The sequence below is a fragment of the Schistocerca serialis genome, chromosome 7 (genome assembly GCF_023864345.2).
Source record: "Schistocerca serialis cubense isolate TAMUIC-IGC-003099 chromosome 7, iqSchSeri2.2, whole genome shotgun sequence".
Classification (NCBI taxonomy): domain Eukaryota; kingdom Metazoa; phylum Arthropoda; class Insecta; order Orthoptera; family Acrididae; genus Schistocerca; species Schistocerca serialis.
The window spans coordinates 188,779,629-188,806,905 of NC_064644.1; the positions used below are offsets into that span (position 1 = coordinate 188,779,629).

The following is a 27,277-nucleotide window of genomic DNA, read 5'->3' on the forward strand; positions in this document are numbered from 1 at the left end:
GTTCATGGGGTCAGCTCTTACCAACTGAAATCGATACTCATCTGACTAAGTCACGGTTTTCCAGTCGTCTAGGCCCAACCGATATAGTCACGAGCCCAGGAGGGGCGCTGCCGGTGATGTGCTGTTAGCAAAGGCATTCGCGTCGGCGGTCTGCTGCCATAGCCCATTGACACCAAATTTCGCCGCACTGTCCTAACGGATACGTTTGTCGTACGTCCCACATTGATTTCTGCGGTTATTTCACGCAGTACTGGTTGTGTGTTAGCACTGAAAACTCAACGCAAACGCCACTGCTCTCGCTCGTTGAGGGAAGGCCGTCGGCCACTGCGTTGTCCGTGGTGAGAGGCGAAGCCTTAAATTTGATATTCTCGGCACACCCTTGACACTGTGGATCTCGGAATGCTGAATTCCTTAATGCGCTCCGAAATAAAGCGTCACATGCGTCTAGCCCCAACTACTATTCCGCCTTCAATATCTGTGGATTACCGTCGTGCGGCCATAATCACGTCAGACACTTTTTCACATGAATCACGTGAATACATATGAAAGCTCCGGCATTGCATTGTCCTTTTATATCTTGTGTACGACATAATACTACCGCCATCTGCATATATGCATTCGCTCAAGTAAGATGAAGTAATAAGGAGCGTCACCAGCAACGTTGCTGACTGACGCTTGATTGTAAAAGACATTGAAAGTAAATAGTCAAGTCGGTTAGGCGAACAGACTAAATTCTTGTCCATACACAAGCAAAACTTTAACACGACTCGAGATGAAATACGAAGCGAAGTTTCAGTGCATAGAGTGGTAGAACCTTGGCTTCATTAACCAAAAATAAACAAAGTAACGAAGTCCGTTAGCAGCACAATAATGTGACGTTCATCCAAGTGGCTTATATCAGGAGGCTTCCTCATTTACGACTGATAACATCACTGAATGATTACCCCATTCATCTCTACTTCCCTTACGTACTTCCCCTACAGCGTTAGGTGCCCTCACCCCTGCAGGCAGCAGCGGTGGTCATAATCAGAGTACATATATAAGGGCCAGTCAAATGGAAACGAAACAGATGGAAGAAATAAACAGACGGTAATTATATCAAAAGTAATCGCCATAACTGTTAATACGTTTATCCCACTTCTAACTGTTTTATTTGTTTCGTTTTGTATAAAGTTCTCCTATGGTTAACTTTCGCTTGCATATATATTGTAAAAGTTCTTTCAACTGATCAATGCAAGTGGTACGTTTACGTAAGCGTTGTCTCATGGTCGGAGTCGTCAAATCAGTCTGAAATTGTGTAACTGTATTCCAGTTAACTTTTACTAAAAATAATTAAAAAATCTGAAACTGCATAGTGAATGTGTTCAAATGTGTGTGAATTCCTAAGGGACCAAACTGCTGAGGTCATCGGTCCCTAGACTTAGGCACTACTTAAATTAACTTATGCAGAGAACAGCACACACACCCATGCCCGAAGGAGGACTCGAACCTTTGGTGGGAGGGGCTGCATAGTGAAACTCTACAGTATGCAGTGCAGTGAAAAGTGCGACAACGCGTGACGTCACAGTACATACGAGGGTTGCCCAGAAAGTAATGCACCGCATTTTTTTTCTTTAACAATTGTTTATTGAACGTAATGAGAATTACACACACAAAAGAGTGGTGTTTTATCTGCACGCCCTATTTTTCCAAGTAATCTTCATTTCGTTCTATGGCCTTCCTCCAGCGCGAAACAGGCCGTTGTATGCCCTGTCGGTACCAGTCCTTGTCGTTCACTGTGTGAATCATCCTCTCATCATCCCCAAAATGTTTTCCACGAGTGGCATCCTTTAATGGCCCAAAGAAGTGGAAGTCTGAGGGGGCTGAGTCAGGTGTGTCAGATGTGACAGCCGTGGATGGTCCCCTAGATCGCTGCAAACTACGCCGAACTGCCTTCTGATGACCTCATCCTCCATGCCTGTCGACTAACTGTACTTCCGTCGACCGCAGATGCTCCATAGATTTTGCACGAGCTTTTATGAATATTCCCCACAGTTTCTTTCTCCGCAGTGAGAAATTCAATGACGACACGTTGCTTGTAACATACATCACCTACAGACGCCATTTTTAAACTGTGCTGCAGCTACGCTATCTGTCGGAAGTGACGGAAACTTGGCGCGCTCGCTCAGGAGACTTCACAAATAATTCATAAGTAACGTCTCGCATTCGTAGCATTGTTTTCGGCTGGGGAAAAAATGCGGTGCGTTACTTTCTGGGCAACCCTCGAATGTTGCAATTCTAACACACAAAACTAACAGAGTAAAAATCCTGCGTAAACTTACAAACTGAACTTCGAAAGAGTAAATGGCCAAAATGCTTCTGTTAAAATGCCCTGCAAATTTATGTAACCAAACTAAGTAAAATTCCGAACACTGAATAACACACACACACACACACAGAGACATGTAAAACTGCACTGTTAGGGTAAGGATGTCTGACAAAAGAAATCAGATCTGCACTAAATTTTAATTGAACTGACCCTGATAATAATCTGTAATACAATGCCTGAATGTAAATAATTCGTTTCGCAATAGTGAAGTTAAACTGGCACTAACAAACAATAGCGACTTACCTTGTGGTAACAGAAACTCAGTATGCTTGAAGGTGGTGAATGTTTCGATGCAGCGCTGCGCCAAACCAGCTGAAGAAACCTTGTCCAAGTGCAATGCAAGGAAAAGCAACTATGCTAAGCACATCATGTTTTAAGCTTTAAGCAAGTGTGTTACGCTAAGTGCAGTGTAGTGACACCTGATTACAAAATAAAGGTTCAGTAAGGAGACAGTGAAAGAAACTGAACCTACTGGATGATGTAGACGAGGCTAGAGTTTAAAAAACGGTATTATGGAACTGACGTAGCGAATATTACAGTCTTTAAAAAATTAGCTTCTTATACAAAAATATAACTCTATTTTCAAATGGTAAAGGAGTGCTGAATATATGACTCTGAGTCCAAGCCATGTGACCAGATAATATTTTTGAATCTCGTCTCGACAGTCAAACTAACCGACTCGAATCACTGAGGAAAAATCATACGGAAAATTCAGCATTCTTAAATTCATCGGAAATTACGAGCGAGCAAGCAATGCAGCAGCAACGTTACCTGAATATCTTTATGCTTCTGAAATTCATATTTCCAAAAACAAACATCCACTGCGTCTGCATCCGAGTATTCTGATAGTCATTTTCCCCAATCGCTCAGCAGCGTGACCGACACCAGACTCTGTCACTTAATAAACTGATGAGCCAAACAATTACGACCAACTGCTTAACAGCGTATTTCTCCGTCTTTGGAACGAAATACATAACTGATTCTGCGTATCAAGAATCCGACAGTTTGTTGGTAGGTTTATGGATGTACGTGGCGTTAGATGTCTACGCACAGGTCATGTAATTCGCGTGAATATCGGACCACTGATTTGCGTTCGCGGTGATGGCGCCCGATACGACTCAGATGGGTTCCATAGGATTTACATCAGGTGAATTTGGTCGCCAAAACATCAACATGAGTTCACTATAATGCACGTCAAACCACTGTAGCATGGTTCTGCCTCCGAGACACGGACAAATACATTGTTGAAAAATGACATCGCCGTCAGGAAAGGCATCAAGGATGAATGGATTCAAGTGATTTGCAGCTATCAGCGTGTCTTCGACTACTACCAGAGATCCCGTGCAAGCGCAGGAGAATGTCTCTCATAGCACAACACCGCTCTCACCATCCTGCGTCCGTGGCGCGCTGCACATTTCGATCCGCCGTTCACCTCCATGACGGCGTTTATGGAGACGACAGTCGACCTAGTGTAGCAAAAATGTCACAACACGTTTCCATTGATCGACGGTCGAATGCCGATGGTCCCATGCCCACTTCAATCGTAGCTGACGATGTCGCTGAGTCAACATGGCAACACGTGCGGGTGTTCCGCTGCGGAGCTCCATGTTCAACAATATACGAGGGCAGTTCAATAAGTAATGCAACACATTTTTTTTTCGGCCAATTTTTGTTGAAAAAACCGGAAATTTCTTGTGGAATATTTTCAAACATTCCCGCTTCGTCTCGTATAGTTTCATTGACTTCCGACAGTGGCAGCGCTGTACGGAGCTGTTAAAATGGCGTCTGTAACGGATGTGCGTTGCAAACAACGGGCAGTGATCGAGTTTCTTTTGGCGGAAAACCAGGGCATCTCAGATATTCATAGGCGCTTGCAGAATGTCTACGGTGATCTGGCAGTGGACAAAAGCACGGTGAGTCGTTGGGCAAAGCGTGTGTCATCATCGCCGCAAGGTCAAGCAAGACTGTCTGATCTCCCGCGTGCGGGCCGGCCGCGCACAGCTGTGACTCCTGCAATGGCGGAGCGTGCGAACACACTCGTTCGAGATGATCGACGGATCACCATCAAACAACTCAGTGCTCAACTTGACATCTCTGTTGGTAGTGCTGTCACAATTGTTCACCAGTTGGGATATTCAAAGGTTTGTTCCCGCTGGGTCCCTCGTTGTCTAACCGAACACCATAAAGAGCAAAGGAGAACCATCTGTGCGGAATTGCTTGCTCGTCATGGGGCTGAGGGTGACAATTTCTTGTCTAAGATTGTTACAGGCGATGAAACATGGGTTCATCACTTCGAACCTGAAACAAAACGGCAATCAATGGAGTGGCGCCACACCCACTCCCCTACCAAGAAAAAGTTTAAAGTCATACCCTCAGCCGGTAAAGTTATGGTTACAGTCTTCTGGGACGCTGAAGGGGTTATTCTGTTCGATGTCCTTCCCCGTGATCAACTCTGAAGTGTATTGTGCTACTCTTCAGAAATTGAAGAAACGACTTCAGCGTGTTCGTAGGCACAAAAATCTGAACGAACTTCTCCTTCTTCATGACAACGCAAGACCTCACACAAGTCTTCGCACCCGAGAGGAGCTCACAAAACTTCAGTGGACTGTTCTTCCTCATGCACCCTACAGCCCCGATCTCGCACCGTCGGATTTCCATATGTTTGGCCCAATGAAGGACGCAATCCGTGGGAGGCACTACGTGGATGATGGAGAAGTTATTGATGCAGTACGACGTTGGCTCCGACATCGACCAGTGGAATGGTACCATGCAGGCATACAGGTGGCGTAAGGCCGTAGCATTGAATGGAGATTACGTTGAAAAATAGTGTTGTGTAGCTAAAAGATTGGGGAGTAACCTGGTGTATTTCAATGCTGAATAAAACAACCCCTGTTTCAGAAAAAAAATGTGTTGCATTATTTATTGAACTGCCCTCGTACATTGAACGGTGTGCTCTGAAACACTTGTGCGTGCACCAGTATTCTGCTCTTTCGGCAGAGATGCCACAGATCACCTATCCTACTTTACACAGCAGACAAGCTTCCGAATCCCACCTTCGGTGAAGAGTCCTGGATGTCCAACCATTTAGCGCCTAGCGGTAGTTTCACTGTCCTACCTCGCTCCGTAGATGCTCACAACAGTAGCACGTGTACATTCGACCGGCTTCGCCGTTTGCCAGATACTCATTCATAGGCTTGCTGCCCTTTGTCAAAGTCGCTAATCTCAAAGGATTTCCCCATTTGCAGTCTATATCTGTGCTATGATGATACCCCCTTACATAATTTTGTTACCGCGTCATGTGCCCGCAACGCCACCAGGTGGCATCCATTATCGCGTTGGGAGTGCTCATAATGTTTTGACTTATCGGTGTACACACGAATGCTATACTGGCAACGACAAACTACTGACAGCCAAAGATCACATTGCCTGTACGCAGAACGTCTGTGGCGTAACATATCGACTATTAAGGACATCTGCCTGAAGAATATCCACCGTACAAGTATGAGCCATCGAATAAAAAGAGAACTCACATCACTCTAGTCGATTACCAAAAATAAGCTAGAGACCTTACAAACCTCACACACAGCGGGACAAGATGTCCAATGTCTTCATGGAAAAATGTTTGCGGTTGCCTGCGGAATCATGATAGTACGCAGGCGTGGACATCTTCGTCCAAACCAAAGCGACGGCCACCAATGTCTTTGTTCAGGGCTCCAAAACAGTGGAAAACGCATGGGATGGGGAGAGACCGTGATTCTATGGGGGATGCGTAGGAGCTTCCCAATGAAACTCCTGCAGCGTAGTCTAAACAGTCTTTAACAACATGTGGACGATCTCCATAGTTTTAGAACCCTAAAAAACAATACTTTCATGGGCGTCGCTTCGATTCCGAAGAAAAGGTGCATACCTTGGTAAAATGATGGTTCCATGCAAGCGTCGACCGTGTGGTCTCACAATGGTATAAATGTATTAACAGTTCTAGCGATTACTTTTGAGACAGTAAACAGTTCACTTTTTCACATCTGTCTCGTTTCCATTTGACTGCTCCTCATATCTTCAACTACTCGCATCCATCTAGTTCTTATAGGTTTCCTGGTGTGTGCTACTCACCTCTCGTCTTTCCTTGTCACTCCAATTCTAACAAAGAACTTCCTTGGTCTATCTATATCAATTCTCCTGGCACCATCTCTATTTCAGTTTCACTGTAGGCATAACTACTTCTTCCACTATAGTCTTCTCCCTGATCTGTCTGTTTATTTTCCTGCCTCCCCCAGTACATCCGAACAAGCTACTCTCCATTGCTCGTCGAACAACCATCAAATTTTTTAATGCTCTCGTCATAATGTTACACTGCTAAAAGTCAAAGCTTGTAACTTAGTTTTGAAAACCCCATTTCATTTCCTTATGTCGTCCATGCTGGGCTGTTGTAAGGAACTGCGACTATTTATGACAATAAAAGTTCGTAAAAAACAATTATCTGAGTCAGTCACCCTTTTTAATTCATCACACGACGCGTTTCGAGAGTTCACACTCTCACCTTCAGGTGGGACAATGGTATTATGTTACATGCATCGAGTTAGCAAAAGTGTCCATTGTATTTACTAAGAGCCCTCCAGCCCATTTTTAATCTTGTATTTCTTTCTTTTGCTGTCCATCCAACAAGAACCCATGACTTAGCGCCTAGTTGGCACTTGTTTTTGTTAGTTATGTATCATGTCAGTTTTATTTCATTTCTACAATACTTTCAACCTTGCCGTTCTAAGTTCCTCCGTTCCTTGTCAAAATTGATCTGCATCCTAGGCTATCAGTATGTGTAAACTGGTTCATATGTGTTCCGTAAGCACGCATTACTAACTCGTTTTGCCAGTTTAAGCATGTAAAACAAAAGTGAACATTCTCTGAGTCTGAAAACAGGTTTGGTTTTGTGTCTTCCATTGATGCTGGACCCATATAGACTCCTTTCTGCCTACAGAACTTTTACGGACAGGCTTGTTAGAATTAACATATTTAGTTTTTCTCTCTGATCGAAAGTGTTTTTCAATGTTCGATCCCATCCACATTCTGCAACAATAAAAAACAGCAGTTTACTTGTTGAATACTTTTCACGTAATCTTGTTATTTATTTTCTTGTTGTGGTTTGAAGTTTCTGTTGATGTTCTAATTTTACGTGACAGTTGACCAACATCACCACTCTTCCACCTTACGATGATTTCATTTTTTATTTCAGAGGAAAGAGCAATGTAGACACTACGCTGCAGGTTGCTTTGAGTTTTAACTCTCCTTTACCTGCTCTGCAACAGGAAGAAATTTTCAACGTGTACCTTTACGTGAGATTAAATGCCGAAGTGATAGTGTTACATAACTTTCAATTCTAACAGAGTTTTTTCCAGGTTCGAATTTAAACAACTTTTCTGGGTTTTACAAGTGCATGTAACAACAAATGAAAGGATTAAGTCTCACATTTAACTATTTATTAGCATTTGATACATTTGAATCACATTTTCTTTCATGCTGCTGAGGGTACACAATACAAAATTGAAACAGGAGTTGATACGAAATAAATGACAAGTCTCTCAACATAAAACTTTATTAAACATAATTGTTAATACAATGGTAACTAGTGACTTTCCTGCATGCCCCTTCCTCTCTAGCTATATCTTTTATCTTCCACCCTCACTCTCTCAATACACACACTCATACACACACACACAAACACACATACACACACACACACACACACACACACACACACACACATGGACGCACGCACGCACGCACGCACACACACACACACACACACACAAACAGAGAGAAAGCTTTACTTCATTTAATACAATCACTTCATCTTTCTACCACACGCTATTGACTCTGTACATTAAATTCGGTGTGAAGTAAACACATACACTTAAACGTCCAGATAAAGTAATTATCATTATCCAAGAGCTGCAGACGTTATTTGAAAATCGAAATAGTAATTAGATAAAACTATAGTAAAGTCACAAGAGAAAAAGATTATTGTACAGTAGCTTCAGAATGTGGTGTAAGATACATGAAGATTGAAAGAGTTTCATAAACACACAATGAATACTAAATAGATCATGAGCAAATGTCTTACAGCTCAGGCTGATAATATGAAATACTTCTGTACCATTTCCACGTAGACCTGAGAACCACGTTTAAGAAATCACACATCATAATATTGATAATTTGTTAGAGATGTCTGTTGACAAGGAACTTCTTTCACATAAACCATCCCACTCAAATACATTTTTCAAACAAGTTAAACTTCAGATACTCACAGCAATATAATTTAAATATCAACATTACTTTATCGATGACTCAGCAGACATTACACAATTTTTTAAAGCTAGAACAGTCTTCAGTAGAACACAAAATAGTTGCTCCCGTCAAACTGACAATACCGTTTATTATTTGTTTAAAGCCTACATGGCAATGCAATGAAACTAAAGCACTGATTTTGGTATTCTGACTAGCGTCAGAATAAACAGAAAGAGTAATGGTAAGTCATTGACATATAACAAATACAAGAGGAAATTAAAGAGGAACTTGTGGTGCAGAATAACATAGAGCTAATAACTTTTTACAAGCATGGGCCACTATTACAGCCTCTAACGCTGTTTACGTATATACAAATTTGGCATTTTGTTTGTGCATTGTAAAGCTTTTTATTTTTTATTTGTTTTTAATAGACCTCTGTTACATGCAGCACACGCATCAAAGAGGCAATGCAACTTTATTATGCTAAAGCTCACTTTCACCTACATATATGAGATACTCTTTTATTCACATATCAGCAACAATAAATAGCAGTTAATGTTATCATTTAAAATTTTGGTATACACAACAAGCTGTATCGCTTCAGAAGCTTACATACAATTGTTGATAATTATCTAACCCATCATTTAATATTTCTGAAAAAGCACTTGGTACTTGCCGATTAATACCACAGAAATATATCTCTGTCACTACATTAACCTTCTTTTCGCTAAAGTAAAGGAGAGCTGCCTGTGACATTTGCTACAGCCAGAGGTCACCAACCTTGATGGAAGCAGCAACACACGGTCCTCCTGACTTAATTACTTAGGTTCCTAAGTTATTTCAAGGGGAAGTCTACCACATTTTGTATCAGTCTCTATACATGTCTGTCGACAAGTACCGATTATTTAAATGCAAGGAAATTACTTTTTGAAATGAGTATTCATGTCGTAAGATAACGAAATATGGGATGGCAGTAACCACTTCACACAGAATATACTAAATGTTTCTAATACTAAGAGCGCTTTCCGAAAATCTAACTTCCATTGTTAAAAATATATGATCATTAATATTGGAATATGGATGGAAAACTAGATATGTATCAAACTTTACTTACTTAACTCAATTACTCATCTTGCGGGTAATAACCTAAATAATCTCAATATGGGAAAATTGCGGTGTTTTATACCACTTTTGAAATACCTTCTACTATTGCATTACGTCGTACCTTTACGAGGTATCATAATAATAATTAAACCAGGCTTCGTACAACTTACTCAAACTCGTATTCTACACTCTAACGTGTAAGGGATTTTTCACATACAAATAAAAGACGATTTATTCATTATAATACTGATTACTGATTCTTCGCAGTGAAGGAAACTCACAGTAAATAATTATGAAACAAAACAAATTTACAGTTATATCGAAGGAAAAGTGTTTTCCAGCTAAGCTGCCAGGAAGAACATACCTACACGCAGAGAACATATAGAAAGGAAACGGACTAATATTGATTTGCTTCATAACCATAAATTAAATTTATCCCTTCCCTCTCCCAAAAAATAACGCAGAAAAGTAAGGGTTGTGCATTTATGAATTTCTTTTGACACGAAACTGAAATTTTCATTAAAAATGCGTTGACTGAGAGGCGGCTGAGTGTTCTGACACTCACTTTGTTGCGAACAAATGAATCACGAGGTTATCACATAGACGCTGCGTCTACAGTATTACGCGCACGTCGTATACATCAGAAGAAAACCGTGTAATACACAAAATCCAGTATCACTCATTGTCTTTCTTATAAATGCGATTTTAAATGCTCGAATTAACGTGGCCCCAAATATTACCTTGCTTTTGTTGGAAATGTTTCACATGAGGCGTTTTATCCTTCGATCTCTTTCGAGAAATTTTTTTATATGCTTATTTGTTTTGTTTCTCAAAGCCACGGAAATGGAACACGTACCGTCGCTTCTCTTTGTTACAATAATTTAACTGATAACGTTGTTACTCGCGCAAAAAATAAAAATCCGTCTTGTTGTGTTTCTTTATTAGAAATACTGTAGTATGTTGATTGGTCATCATTATAATAGCGTATAAAATGGAATGTGTATCTGAATCAGTACGTAGTGGATCGGTGTCACTCTTCACACAGTGAACAGAGTCTAACACCTGATGGACAGTAATAGATTTACAGTGAGTATAGTCAGAGTCGTGTTAGATGTAAACAAATATTTATAAATGAAAATTCACATTAACTTTTTTACGTTGAGGTATTTTCCAGTAGTGTCAGTTGCTAGAAGCAGGGAGATAAAACAGCTTTTTAAAGAGTGTAGTTATTGGAAAATCTATAGTTTGCTTGGTTTTTACATCTGATAATACAGCACAATAAGCTTCTTTACCGCCACTGCGCTTCCATACATGGGCATATATATTTATGGGAACAATCAGATTTTGTTTATACGAACTTTTTAATGTGGGGATGATGATGTTATGGGAAGGATTATTGGTTTACGCCACGTAAGACGTAGACCATTAATCAACAAATAACCAGATAATGTGGCCGCCTCAGGACAAAAACAGTCAGACATACAAGCAACTTATACCTAGAAGTGTTGGTTGTGCGTACATTGGTTTCTTGTAAGAGGAGGCTGCATTGTGTAGATTTAGTAACATGAACCGCCTACGGAGAAATACTACACGTCTTTGAATGAAAAAACAATTTTCGGAGGCGTAAACACTTCGGACGTGGCAGAAACAAATAGTGTGTAGGAATGAAGCATTCAAGAAACGTTTTCACTTGGCTGACAAACTTCTGTGTGGTTTCAGAACGGCAATTCGAAGAACACATTTCAAATAGTGAGTGGTCCACCACAAAAGAGCAATGAGTAAAAAAAATGTTTAGCTTCCAGATGTGATGGCAGGTATGCGAGGAGGAATATTTTTCTTTCAACAGTGAAAGGATTTATTCTGATCAACACTAAAACAGAAACAAAGAAAGAAAACTGCTGCGCTGTTACTCTGCATTTTCCGAGAATTGATATGCATTGCACGTTATGATGATAAGTTCTAGCTCCAATCCCCTGGTGTTTAATACGGATTACCCTAAAACATAATCTGGTATTCAGGCTGGCAAACAGGGGTACCACAAACAACAATCAGATCAATTTAGCCGAGTACACAACCTACAAGCGTAATTAGCTTAGCACAATACACCAGCAGATGGGAGCGGTACGCGTTGTGACTATTGGAAAACAAGATCGCGATGCAGTCCCGTGTCGGCGTACTTTTACTAGATATTCCTATAGACTACCGGGAAAACTTAAGCTTAAAAATAAATCTGACGTGCCTCGTCTGTGCGCATATTTTTCGAAAAAATTTGGTTTTTTAAAAATAACTGTTAAGTGAAGCTCTGGTACGGGCAGTGATTACTCAGTACATTTCAAATGTGATATGTTTTGCTAAAATTTCGTCGTTACCCGACCAAAGCAGTTATTATTGCTTGCTTTTACACAATTACTAACTTAACGGCAGTTTAAAATGGCCTTAGAGTTCATTTTAATTCTGCATCGAGGTTAAAATTGGAACCGAACATTTTAGTAATTAAATTATGTGCAGTTCTCTATTTAGAGTGTGGCATACACCAGAACCTAAAACCTTTGATCAGGTGCACAGAATAAAAGAGACTGAGACGGTTGGACTCTAGAATCCAGCTACAGAAGCTGACATCATCTTCACTCCACTTGATATGTCTCCGCACAGATTACCTGAGTAAATGATCAGCATGAAATAAAGAAGCGAAAGGAAATGATCCAGCATGAGTTCTTGAAGAACCACCCGTATATTATGACTTCTGGATAACTGAACCCGGAGACTTAAGAGACTTTTGACGACAACAGATTAGTTTGAAATGTGACACTGAAGATACAAATGACAGATGTAGGTGAAATGCCATGTATTCTGCGTATTACGAGGTCACGTTATGAGACTGCTAGCAAAATTAATGCATCAGTATTACACATATTACTGGGAAGGTTCGTGTAATCTTATTAAAAATGTTATCATGTCATTGTTTTGCAATCCAGACATCTGATGCATTGGGATGAATAAAACTGTTTATAATCAATTATCAATAAAAACCTTTACGACACATGTCATGATGAATGCTTCAGTGCCACTGAAATGTAGTACAGGAAATCATAAACCTGACAAAGTGCGAGTAATTAGAAGATTAAATCAAAGTGGCCTCTGTAGGACGTTATCACATACGCCGGCGGAACAGACCCCATAAATTTTCAGGATGATGTGTATATCTGATAATAACCGCAGAGGATCCTCAACCGAGAACAAAAGTCACGATCAGAGCAAACGAAGGACTTAGCACTCAGCCAGGAAACTACAACTGGGGGATGATCATTAAAAACAGCACTGCACGTGATACAAAAGAATACTTTATAGCACTAGTATTTCTGTTCGACAGAAGAAGGAATGGAGCAGTAGGAAGGAGATGAAGATTATCTTTCACAGATAGAGACGGTTACTGAGAATAACGATGCCTTTAGTGAAAAGCAGAGACAGTTTATCTATGCGTCCTTCAGTGTTGTTTTGACTAGAGAATCAACGATATAACTGCCCTGTTCGTTTCCTTCTGGTGCACCTTTTGTCGTTGGCTTTTGTAAGTGGAACCTGATATTCATAAGAATTGGTGAAAGTGCTGAAGGAAATACTTCTCTATGTCTACTTAACGCATCTGATGAACGTAGGAGCGTAGAATAATATCACAACGGATGCTCAAGTTTAACAGCAGCTCCATTAATCGAGGTCAGTCGTTTCGGTGACGAAGTTGACCGCATTATTTCTTTCTTTGATTATGGAAAAGAAATAACATTACTCAGTTATATCACATAGATAAATTGTACGTGATGTACTGGGAATTTCGGTAGAATTGGATTTCCTACTTGTTTCACAGTCCCTGTGCGTCGTTGAGGTTTTTGCATTTCAAAATTTCGCCCACATTTTTACGTCACTGGTATCGTTTATATCCTGAGTTAAATACTACAAAATGGGGCTCATATGGATACAAAGTAAGACTGGTAGAACATCGATATCTTCTCTGAAGACATGTAGCTTTCGTTGTGAATGCGGCACCGACGATTTCGGCTTTTTTTTTTAGACGCATTGGATACGGGCGTTTCTACAATCCCCAGTAAACACTCAAAATCGTACAGGGTTCGTCAGGAATGTAAACTTTTGTGACACACTGAAGTTGGATATTTCTGGAACACAGCACATACTCTGATATGCACCAGTCTAACGCGAAGGAACCATTGCCAGATTACAGCGCGAATTGCACGTCGAGCAGTAACAGCAAGTAGATGTCGCAAGCGAAGTGAGGCCGTGACTCGTCGGCGGCTGGTAGCGTCAGCAGGCCCTCAGCTGAGCGGCGGCGGGGGCGGCGCCGGGGGCAGCCGTCCGGAGTGGTCGACGCCGCCTCCGGCGGACGGCGCGCCGACGCTGCAGACGGGGCTACAGCTCCTCGGCCAGGGCTTCGGGGGCGGGAGAGGTCGCGCCGGGGGTGGAAGCGGCGGCGGGGGCGGCGTGGGGCGACGCGCCCACCTTGATGTCGTTGGCCGAGTGAGAACGCGAGTGGCCTTGAGGCGGAGGCTGCACCGCCAACGACCCCGGCGGCTGCGACGCCGACTGCGACCGGGTGTGCCCGTTGTTGTTGTTATTGTTATTATTGTTGTTGTTGTTAGAATTGACACCGGCACTGTTGTGGTGATGCTGCTGCAGGTGCGGCTGCTGCTTGTGGTGGTGGTGGTGCGGGTGGTGGTGGTGGTTGTGCTGCGGAGTCAGCTGGTCGCGCAGCGCCATCTGGTAGGCCACCTCGAACGCCTGGCCCAGCGTCAGGATCACCTCCGTCGCCTGGTCCTGCGGGCAGCCACACTCCCATTAGACAACACTGCCCCATATTACCACTCGCCCCGGTTGCACAGCTACTTGTACTTTCACAATGCTTCGTTCAAGTAACAATAAAATGGGCACATCAGTCAGATCGTCAATCAGCATCTACTTTTCAAGGAACAGCTTAGACGAGAGGCTCTGAACCTGTCTACCATGTTCCCCAGGGTACCTGCAGCTATAATACAGGGTCAGTATACAAAATATTAGACAACTTCCGCAACAGTAATGGGTGCAGAATGTAAGAAGAAAAATATATTGACCTTTTCCCATCTGGACAAATGTTTGTATGGTTTGAATGAAAGCCTTCTTGTCGATATTTATGCAGAACATTCCGGTTTCCAGCAGTTATTCAATTTCTTCCTCTGCTGGATAGTAATTGAGGCTTCTTTATTGATTGTACTTTTTATTTCAGCTTATTTCTTTTGAACTGTAGTGGAGCCTGTGTACTTTGAAACTTCATTTTGTGTAATTCTGCATTAGCTAGACCGGTTCGATTCGTGAATTTTCCGATTAGATGTCGGTTGGTGTGTCAATTCAGTGTTCTGAGCAGACTAAGATATATGTCATGCGCGTACAAAGGGTCAAGACGTACTCAAAATGTTAATCGCATTTGTGTTTGATAACAAGCAGTCAAAATGGTGTTTTTACTGACACTGATCGTTCGTCGCCCGGCTGTTACAGAGTAGGATCAGTCCTTACTCAGCTTTTTTCCAGCAAAACGAAAAGCTGGAGCGTAAGAGTCGAGAAGAAGAGGATCGTGTGAGCTACATCGAGTTTATTTAGACTACATCGTCCTCTAGGAATGAGGGAAAATACCTGTTGTCTTTCAAGTATATAAAGAGGAGCAACGAACACCGAGAGTAACGCGTATGCTTCCTTCGTAGGCAAAAATGTTTTATCTGTAAGATTAAAAATGTAAAAAAGTGTTACGTATGCAATATTTGCAGAACCACCACTGATGATGTTTTGTCACTAAAGGTGAAACACTTATGGTGTAACGCTATCCACTACGCTTAAGACCTGAAAATGAAAAACAAATAATATTTTTACATAACAGCTGCTACTGAAGATGACCATAGAAATAAATATATCATATATTTTATTTCGATGCTGTGCTGAAAAATATTCAGGCTTAATGTTTTCAGTAATGAGGGATCAATAATCCGCTCTGGCCATAAATGTGATTCACTGCCTAAAGGAGTTGTCATCATACGCACAGTGCTACTACTTAATTTCATTTAAGTCTTGTCAAAATATACTCGAGTATATTTCTTAAGTTGGGGAACGTTATTCGAAATTCACCCTCCTGCCTAAGTTGCCTTTGAGCTATGATCTACTGTAGTGCGGGGTCTTACTGATGTCAGTGTATCATCGGAAGGTGAGTTGTTGTTGTTGTGGTCTTCAGTCCTGAGACTGGTTTGATGCAGCTCTCCATGCTACTCTATCCTGTGCAAGCTTTTTCATCTCCCAGTACCTACTGCAACCTACATCCTTCTGAATCTGCTTAGTGTATTCATCTCTTGGTCTCCCTCTACGATTTTTACCCTCCACGCTGCCCTCCAATACTAAATTGGTGATCCCTTGATGCCTCAGAACATGTCCTACCAACCGATCCCTTCTTCTGGTCAAGTTGTGCCACAAACTTCTCTTCTCCCCAATCCTATTCAATACTTCCTCATTAGTTATGTGATCTACCCATCTAATCTTCAGCATTCTTCTGTAGCACCACATTTCGAAAGCTTCTATTCTCTTCTTGTCCAAACTATTTATCGTCCATGTTTCACTTCCATACATGGCTACACTCCATACGAATACTTTCAGAAATGACTTCCTGACACTTAAATCAATACTGGATGTTAACAAATTTCTCTTCTTCAGAAACGCTTTCCTTGCCATTGCCAGCCTACATTTTATATCCTCTCTACTTCGACCATCATCAGTTATTTTGCTCCCCAAATAGCAAAACTCCTTTACTACTTTAAGTGCCTCACTTCCTAATCTAATTCCCTCAGCATCACCCGACTTAATTAGACTACATTCCATTATCCTTGTTTTGCTTTTGTTGATGTTCATCTTATATCCTCCTTTCAAGACACTGTCCATTCCATTCAACTGCTCTTCCAAGTCCTTTGCTGTCTCTGACAGAATTACAATGTCATCGGCGAACCTCAAAGTTTTTATTTCTTCTCCATGAATTTTAATACCTACTCCGAATTTTTCTTTTGTTTCCTTTACTGCTTGCTCAATATACAGATTGAACAACATCGGGGAGAGGCTACAACCCTGTCTTACTCCCTTCCCAACCACTGCTTCCCTTTCATGTCCCTCGACTCTTATAACTGCCATCTGGTTTCTGTACAAATTGTAAATAGCCTTTCGCTCCCTGTATTTTACCCCTGCCACCTTTAGAATTTTAAAGAGAGTATTCCAGTCAACATTGTCAAAAGCTTCCTCTAAGTCTACAAATGCTAGAAACGTAGGTTTGCCTTTCCTTAATCTTTTTTCTAAGATAAGTCGTAAGGTCAGTACTGCCTCACGTGTTCCAGTGTTTCTACGGAATCCAAACTGATCTTCCCCGAGGTTGGCTTCTACTAGTTTTTCCATTCGTCTGTAAAGAATTCGTGTTAGTATTTTGCAGCTGTGACTTATTAAGCTGATAGTTCGGTAATTTTCACATCTGTCAACACCTGCTTTCTTTGGGATTGGAATTATTATATTCTTCTTGAAGTCTGAGGGTATTTCGCATGTTTCATACATCTTGCTCACCAGATGGTAGAGTTTTGTCAGGACTGGCTCTCCCACGGCCGTCAGTAGTTCCAATGGAATATTGTCTACTCCGGGGGCCTTGTTTCGACTCAGGTCTTTCAGTGCTCTGTCAAACTCTTCACGCAGTATCATATCTCCCATTTCATCTTCATCTACATCCTCTTCCATTTCCATAATATTGTCCTCAAGTACATCGCCCTTGTATAGACCCTCTATATACTCCTTCCACCTTTCTGCTTTCCCTTCTTTGCTTAGAACTGGGTTTCCATCTGAGCTCTTGATATTCATACAAGTCGTTCTCTTATCTCCAAAGGTCTCTATAATTTTCCTATAGGCGGTATCTATTTTACCCCTAGTGAGATAGGCCTCTACATCCTTACATTTGTCCTCTAGCCATCCCTGCTTAGCCATTTTGCACTTCCTGTCGATCTCATTTTTGAGACGTTTGTATTCCTTTTTGCCTGTTTCACTTACTGCATTTTTATATTTTCTCCTTTCATCAAGTAAATTCAATATTTCTTCTGTTACCCAAGGATTTCTACTAGCCCTCGTCTTTTTACCTACTTGATCCTCTGCTGCCTTCACTACTTCATCCCTCAAAGCTACCCATTCTTCTTCTACTGTATTTATTTCCCCCATCCCTGTCAATTGCTCCCTTATGCTCTCCCTGAATCTCTGTACAACCTCTGGTTCTTTTAGTTTATCCAGGTCCCATCTCCTTAAATTCCCACCTTTTTGCAGTTGGTGAGTGACTGACATAAAATGTCTGTTGTGTTACTGCTAGGCATTAACGAACGTATTATCACACTACGCATCGTACACATTGTTTATGCGCTCTATATGAGCATAGACAACACGGTTGAATATGCTAAAATAACAATGCCCATAGAGATGTTATTGTCGGTGGGACGTTAAACACAAAACTTCCTTCCCTCGGACATAGTTCCAGTCAATCTACGCGAGCAGCGATCGCAAGGCCATTGAAGAGGATGGCTCTCTAAATGCTTCCGGTGACGTGTAGATTGTATGACACTACCTTGTCTCGCTGTCGTCAGGAGAAAGGAGACGCTACACTCTGCTTGGCAAATGTCTCGAGTCCGCATACTTATTAGTGCTCGTGTTATATCAACGCTCAGAATACACGGTTTGGAAAGAGCTTTATATTATTCTATGGTTATGGGTGCTAGCTCCTGGCTGCGTTCTTGTCACAAACGGTTCACACGAAGAAATAATTCTTTGTTTGCACTATTGTTAGCAAACTGTATTTTATTTGATTTCTATTTCTTTTGAATTTTCTTTGTGTGATTATTCGAAATGTGCTAGTTTAAAAGGGATATCTCACTTGGAAATTAATAAGAACATGCCTGCAAAATTGTAAATGATTGTATGAAAAGGACACGAAAAACAAGAAACTGATTCCGAACGGAAAAAATAGTTAATTCAAGTTCAGGGTGAATTTGTAATCTAGTTTCTTTGTGAAAGGTCTTTGAAAGACTTTATAGTCACCTTTCTATTGTTAAAATAATTTTATGTGAAATCTATGATTACAGTTTCAGCCTTGAGCCATTTTCGGGTGAACGCTGGGAAATCACAAACGTTATATACTCAGCCAATGGAGGTGGAAGATGCGATGATGCCTTGTACAAATGTGTGATGTTTTCAGATTTTGCCATATGATAAAGCACGAAGCATAATGGTAGCGGTCAAGAGGTGATAACGGGGTCTTTTAGAAAGTTTTATATCAGTGTGATTCATACACAAGAAAATTTAAAAGATTCGTTTTCAAAGGACATGTTTTTTATCTACAGATTATTATCTGTAACATACAGGGTGGCGCACGAAATGTGTTACCATTTTGTTTTTGAATATCAACTTTACTGTCAATACAATCTGAAAGAAACATATACTACAATGAAGAGCCGTCCATGGAGATTTGTTCTAACTCAGCACATGCTCAATATGTCCACCATTTCTTTTCCTAACTTCCTTCTCGAAGAATAAGTCTTCTGAGCTTCATTAAATCTTTCGGGAAATTTTTTTCCTTTAGGTACCCTCAAAGAAAAAGTCACATGGATTGAGGTCTGGATTATTGGGAGCCAATTTTGTCCGTCATTGAAGCGACCTGGAAAGTTGAGTGAAATGATCCGCATGTCGAAATGCTCGTGTAAAAACTCCAACACAGTGTTTGCAGTATGTGGCCTCGCTCCATCTTGCGTGTTGAAGGGCAAGGCAGTAGCAAGAAGCTGTGGAATGAAGCTATTGCGAAGCATGCTCAGATAACGCCCGCTGTTCACAGTTTCTTCAAAGAAAAAGGGTCCAATAAGTCCGTGGCTGGAAACTGCTGCCCACGATGTAATCCTCGGAGCATCATGTTGTCGTTCATGAAGCACTTGTGGGTTTTCAGTGGCCCAAAAGCGTACATTTTGTTTGTTAACCACACCGTCTAAATGAAAATGCGCCTCGGCTGAAAACCAAACGTTGTTGAGAGTTTATTCCCTTTCCTCCGCCCACTGAGCAAACAGTAGTCTCTGCTGCCTGTGTTCTTCAGTGAGCTTCTGTGCACAGGTCATCTTGTATCGGTACATATGGAGGTCACTTTTAAGAATGCGTTGAACGGAGCGTCTGGATATTCCCAGTTGCACTGCTGCCTTTCTACACGATTTCCCAGGACTTCTCTCTACAGCAACTCGTACCGCTTCAATTTTCTCCGGCGAACAAACAGGCTTAAGCCGTCGGCACACGGACCGTGGTGTCGAACGTCGACGTTGAGCATGCTAAGTTCAACGTGCTGCTGAACGCTCAGAAACGATGCGACTTGTGCATACGGTACGTGGGCCCCAACGTGGTACACGCGATCGCAACGCATTCCGGCGGCAGTTGCGGGAAGTTTCTAGTTTGTAAATCACACTGTTCACTAAACGGGCGCGAGTTAAAATCCCACATTAGCTCTATTAAAACGCACATTTCCTCCATTGTCCATGAAAAGGAAATTACCATCTCCAATCAATAAGAGCACAGGCTTATTAAAGTACCTTTACAAATAGTGCGATACAGATTTGCAATACTTCACTTAAGATAAACATTATTTCATCATTCCCAAATTTTAATAAAACTCTAAGGTCAGTATCACTTGATCACTGTTCCTACCCGGTAACAGAATCTTTGCAACACGTGAATTACGAAGCGTAAAAGAAAACGGAGCAAAATAGCTTTACACAAGTAGCGCAAGGAGTCCTGTACATCAAGCCAAGCGAACACCCAAAGAAAGGTGAACTTACATTTAAATAACATCAAAAATTATAGGATATACTTATATTAAACTGATAATAAAGTAACAAAACCTAATAAAAATGCAAAAGTTAGGAAAAAAAATTACTTGCTGGCGAGTTGCGAACCACCGCCCGAACATAAAAATTTCATTAACCAACGACGCTATTTACTACGCTAAACCAACAATCTAATGACAACTGTCATTCCTAGGATCTTATCTCCTTTAGCACTTGGTGAAAGCTTTAATCGGAACTAAATGAAATTTAATTACAACAAATTGTACCAAGAAAATTGCGTTTTGGGTGCATCATCAGTATATAGCTGCCTTCAAATAGCATACTCTCATAATACGCAAGTTACAACAATTCTTTTGCCACGACTATGATGTTTTTCATTATTTTATTGCAGCGGATCACACAGTTAGCAACGGGCTTTCCAGTGATTCTCAGTTTGCTGGTGCTCAGAAACGGCATATATACTTGTAGGCTTGAAATAAATGTCAATATGGCGCCTCACAACTTCATGCTGAAGGGAGATGGCGTGACCGTGACGTGGGTGGCGTTGTGCCATCTCATTGGTCAACGCTCAGACGCACGCTCAGAATATCTGACAGGCTAGATATTGCTCTGCACGTTCGGAAAGACTCCCGAACGTGCTCTTCCACGCTATGACGTTAGAAACTCGGCACGCTCAACGCTCAAATGCACGGTCCGTGTGCCGACGGCTTTAGGTCGAGGTCGCTTCGCTTCCAATACTGCTCCTTCCTGTACAAATTTATCGTACAACCTGTGGATGGTCTTCTTGCAAGGGACCCATCGTATGTTGAACTGTTGTCGAAAACGCCTCTGAGTCACACCAAGGCTTTTCGTTTCATGAAAAAGTAACACAATTGATGATCGTTGCTGTGTCGTCAGTCTTCCATTGTCAGCCATTGCTGCTTACTAGTCTCCTAGCGGCAGTATCGTGAATTACACGTCATTTCGTAACTCACTTGTTTTTCCAAGCTCTGCTGGTACTGCTGTAGAGATCCCAGCGGGGTATCTAATGTGCATCGTAAATTATGAAAGAAAGAATTGGTAACACATTTCGTGCGCCACACTGTAGCTTAAGAGACCTGGGAAAAGCAAATGACCAAACACGCCAGTTGCCTTATAGAGTTTGCCCTCGGTTTTTCACCTTTACATTACAAAGTGGTGAGGTGTTTCACACGTGAGACAACACTATCCGCTGGCAACCTTAGCGGACTGGGAAATGCCCTGTAAGCGTCGCTGATGCCACTGAGAGCTCGCCCAGGGCGGTCGTGCGCTCGGAGCGTGTACTCACCATGGTGTCGACGCAGAAGACGTGGCAGAAGTGGCTGGAGCTGCCGTGGTCCTTGGTGATGTAGGCGAAGTGCGTCATGTCGTCCGCGTCCTGGCAGGCGCAGTGGATGTTGCGAATCTCGTGCTCGCAGACCAGCTCCTGCCAACACGACACGGCACAGTGCTTCATAGCCGCGCAGGGGAGGGCGACAAGCTCTAGGTTACTCACGTGGGAGCAGTTGTGGCATGTCGTTCATTTCAGTGTTTGAAATCCCGTTTCCAGTTCGTATGTATCCTCCGCCCTTGACTTATACGGACCACACTGAGAAGTCACATACCAGTTTTAACACCAGAACCTTCGTATACTATTCGACAAGACTGATCATATGAAGAGCATATTTACATTGCACGTCGTTCGACGACACAGAGTCCTGAATGGTGCGAAAAGCGGCAGTTGACCCTAGATAACGAAAAGTGTGAGGTCATCCACATGAGTACTAAAAGGAACTCGTTAAACTTCGGTTACACGATGAATCAGTCTAATCTAAAAGCCGTAAATTCGACTAAATACCTACGTATTACAATTACGAACAACTTAAATTGGAAAGAACACATAGAAAATGTTGAGGGGGAAGGCTAATCAAAGGCTGCGTTTTATTGGCAGGTCACTTAGAAAACGTAAGAGCCTACACTACGCTTGTCCGTCCTCTTTTAGAATACTGCTGCGCGGTGTGGGATCCTTACCAGGTAAGACTGACGGAGTACATCGAAAAAGTTCAAAGAAAGGCAGCACGTTTTGTATTATCGCGAAATATGGGAGAGAGTGTCACAGAAATGATACGGGATTTCGGCTGGAAATCATTAGAAGAAAGGCGTTTTTCGTTGCGACGATGTCTTCTGACGAAATTCCAATCACCAACTTTCACCTCCGAATGCGAAAATATTTTGTTGACACCGAACTACATAGGGCGGAACGATCACCACGATAAAATCAGGGAAATCAGAGCTCGTACGGAAAGAAAGATATAGGTGTTCATTCTTTCCGCGCGCTATACGAGATTGGAATAATAGAGAATTGTGAAGGTGGTTCGATGAACCATCTGCCAGGCACTTAAATGTGATTTGCAGAGTATCCATGTAGATGTAGATATAGATGTAGATGTAGATGTAGATGTAGAATATGTTCCTCCAACTACTTTGGAGGAACTAATATGGACACTGCTTACGACGACCGTGTGACAGAGAGAAATCTTCAGACATAAAAGTAATTTCGTGCGTACCCCAAGGAATTGTCATAAAACTATTACTTTTCACAATAAAGGAGGAGACTTAGAAAAGTGAGTTACATAATATCATGGCAGGCCTAGTAACTTTGATTGCATGTTGCACTACACTGCCGGCCGGGGTAGCCGAGCGGTTCTAGGCGCTACAGTCTGGAACCGCGTGACCGCTCCGGTCGCAGGTTCGAATCCTGCCTCGGGCATGGATGTGTGTGATGTCCTTAGGTTAGTTAGGTTTAAGTAGTTCTAAGTTCTAGGGGACTGATGACCTCAGAAGTTAAGTCCCATAGTGCTCAGAGCCATTTGAACCATTTTTTTGCACAACACTTCAAAGTGATAGAGACTTTATTTTTCAACATACTCAAGAAGTCTCAGAGTGAACAGTGGACGGATATTCAATTCTTCGACGACAGAAACCCGCTCCCTGGTTAAGTAGAGACCCGAGAACCGCTACGTGAACGTACTTATCGTTGGAAACATTCCTTCCCCTGGGATGGTTAGGAATCAGTTCTACGGACATTGGCGCCATTGCGGCGTGGGTCAAATGGTCGGCACCATATCACTACGGCTGTATGTGACATTGCACATGGTTCATGTGCCTACAGAATTTCAAGGTGAATCTGTGTGCAGTTTAGACGTATTACCGACAAGACTAGTACGGTCCCGCGTACTTCAGCTCTGGAGGATCTTTCTAGCTGCTGCACAATTTCACTCGCTCCTTCTCACACAGCTTTTAAGTGTACCGCAGCAGAACTATTTCTGCAGAAAACCCATAACAGGTACTGAGACTGCGCCACATGTGTTGCGCAGTGCTCTTGGGGTAGACGATACATACAACTTACTCTGTGAAATCTATAAAAAGGAACCCTTTGAGTGGGAGGCCTCAAAACGCCAATTATGTTTACGGCATCCGACAACCATCATACTGACTACCATGCAACCGCAATATTGGCTGCTAATAGCAACAGGGCGCGTGGCTGGAGGTATACAATGGTGAGCGCAGCATGAGACTACGGAACTGCTCAGTCGACGAGTAACTCACTTGCCGATTGACATTTCGTCAGAAAGAAACCCAAGGAATTTCGCAGAGTGAGAAGAAAGTGATAGATGAAACATTAGCGTTTCTGCAAGATGAGTCAGCGGAATATGTAGTGTCGCATACGCCCGACTGTGCGGACAATGTACATGAGAAACACAATACGACGATACGTGCTTAGCAAGTGTTAGTGATACTGAAACGGGTGTCGAGCAATGTAGTTCATCATCCTTGTCGGACAGTGAGACGCAAATGCCGTCTCCAGCGAAACGTAGTACGGGGCAACTGTCGTCTAAGCAGCAGGTCTAAACGTAATTATGCGCATAGAAGATCATCCCCAGAATAGTAAAAGGTGTACAACTTTGCTTCCACCGTTTGCCAATAGGTGGCGACAAAAGTAGCGGTCGAAAGAAACAGATCGCAGACGTCAGGCAGTTAGCTTGGACCTCGGCCGACATAACCTCACTCAAACATTAGTCGATTTGTGTCTGCATCATAAATTTGTTCCTGATTGAAAATGTGAGTTTACGAGCCTAATTCTCGTGTTACCGTTTTGTTTCAATGTGAAGAAAACAGCGGCTGAGTCTCACCGGCCGCTCTCAACCACGTATGGTAAGGACGCTATTAGTGAAAGAACGTGTCGTGAGTGGTTTCAACGCTTCAAGAACGGTGATTTTAACGTCGTAGACCGCCATAGTGGTGGAAGAGAGAATGTTTTCGAAAATACAGAATTGGAGACATTGCTGAGTGAAGACTCGCGTCAGACTCAACAAGAATTGACACGATTAGTGTGAGTGAAACAGCAAGCCACTTCAAAACGTCTCAAGGCTATGGGCACGTTTCAGAAAGAAGGAACTTGGGTCCCGTGCGAGCTGAAACCAAGAGACTTTGAACGGCGTTTGTGTGTGTGTGTGTGTGTGTGTGTGTGTGTGTGTGTGTGTGTGTGTGTACAGTTGCTTCAGAGGCAAAAACGGAAGGGATTTATGAATCGCATTGTGACCGGGGACGAAAAATGGGTTTATTACGATAACCCTAAACGCAAAAAATTATGGGGATATCGCGGCCATGCTTCCACATCAACGGCCAAACTGAATATTCACGGCTCTAAGATCATGCTCTGGATTTGGTGGGACCAGCTCGGCGTCGTGTACTATGAGGTGTTAAAACAAAGTGAAACAATCACAGGTGCTCGTTATCGAACGCAATTAATGCGTTTGTGCACAGCATTAAAAGCAAACGGCCGCAATACAGCGAGAGGCACGATAATAGTGACTTTGCAGCACGACAACGCTCGACCCCACGTTGCAAAAGAGGTCAAAACGTACTTGGAAACGTCAAAATGGGAAATCCTACCCCACCCGCCGTATTCACCAGATTTGTTCCCTCTGACTATCACCTCTTTAGATCAATGGCGCATGGCCTGGCTGACCAACACTTCCGATCTCATGAAGAAGTCACAGATGGGTTCGATTCGTGGATCGCTTCAAAAGATGAACAATTTTTTCGACGGGGGATTCGTACACTGCCCTAAATATGGGAGAAAGCAGTGGCCAGCGATGAAAACTACTTTGAATGACACATGTGTAACCAATTTGTTTCATTAAAGCTTCAAATGTTGGGGAAAAACGGCGGAAGCAAAGTTGCACACCTTGTAGAAAAAAATTTTGAACAGATTTTAAGTAAGTCCGCTGCTATATGACCATGCAGTGCATAAGAAAAAGGAGCAATTGTTACGAGAACGCGTTTGAAGGATGCTCGATCCACTAAAAATAGTGTTGTATACAGTGTAATTGGGCAAAAAGAACTCCAGATTATCGACTCTTGGTGTAGGAACTTTCAGTTGCCCATCAACATAGACAAATGTAACGTATTGCTCATAGATGAGCAGAAACACCCATGATTTTATGATCAAACGCTTATAGGAAAACCACTAAAGTTGTCATATGCATTAAATATCTGAAAAGAAGTCTACGGACCGATTTAAAATGGAACGACCAAATAAAACTGATCACTGGCAAAGCAGATGCCAGAATGACATTCATTGGAACAATCATCTAGTAGTATAGTGTACCCACGAAGAAAGCAGCTACAAAACCCTCGTTCGACCAACACTGGAATATTGCTTGTCAGTTTTGGATCAGTACCAGATATGATTGAAAGAAGAAACAGAGAAAATCCAAATAAGAGCTACACGTTTCGCCACAGATTCATTTAGCAAGCACGAAAGCATCAGGAAGATGCTCATCCAGCTCCAGTGGCAGACAATGCTAGACAGGCATTCTCCACCACAGTGGGTTTACTGTTAAGTTCCGAGATCGTTCGTTTTTGGAAAAGTACTTCGTACTCGTGAAAAAACTATGAAGGTTATATTGGAGGTTTACCAACAGTCGTTCTGCCCGCTGTGGTCTATCCACGGCTGGAATAGGAAAGTGCCGGCCGAGGTGGCCGAGCGGTTCTAGGCGCTTCAGTCCAGAACCGCGCGACTACTACGGTCGCAGGTTCGAATCCTGCCTCGGGCTTGGATGTGTGTGATGTTAGTTAGGTTTAAGTAGTTCTAAGTCTAGGGGACTGATGACCTCAGAAGTTAAGTCCCATAGTGTTCAGAGCCATTTGAACCATTTTGAACAGAAGAACGGGAAACGCATTACCATTACATAACAGACCCCTCTGGAGTAGCAGCAAGGTGACCTCTGAGCGTATAACCTGTCAGTGGATGGATCACCACCAAGATTTCCACATGCTCTCACTCCATAAGACACTGTGGAGTGGTTTGGAATTATACTCACGGCGTTTGTGCAAAGTCTAGTGTTCAAGAACTGTAGGCCAACACCACTCATCCCCTTTTCTGGTCAAATACTGGTGAAAATTTCTTCCTCCACCAGGTTTAGAACCTGTTATCTCTGATTTGAGCGCCACTGTGCAAGCATGCGTTGACGACTGCTGCTATATTTTTTATTTTAATTTTTTGGGTCCCTTGAACTGTTTGCTCGCCAATTTTGCTTCCAACAGTTTCGGCACT

At 42.3% G+C, this 27,277-nt stretch overlaps 1 protein-coding gene across 1 annotated transcript in view; it reads right to left on the reverse strand.

Moving 5' to 3' along the window:
* Positions 1 to 14,167: 14,167 nt before the first annotated feature.
* The window catches only part of LOC126412962 (ankyrin repeat and SAM domain-containing protein 1A-like), a 209,926-nt gene continuing 196,816 nt past the window's right edge, over positions 14,168 to 27,277 (reverse strand). The window contains exons 8-10 of the mRNA XM_050082854.1: positions 21,965 to 22,102; positions 14,466 to 14,572; positions 14,168 to 14,411 (exon numbers count right to left, since the gene is read on the reverse strand). Coding sequence (XP_049938811.1) covers positions 14,168 to 14,411; positions 14,466 to 14,572; positions 21,965 to 22,102 — 489 coding nt within the window. The remainder of the gene's footprint in view (positions 14,412 to 14,465; positions 14,573 to 21,964; positions 22,103 to 27,277) is intronic.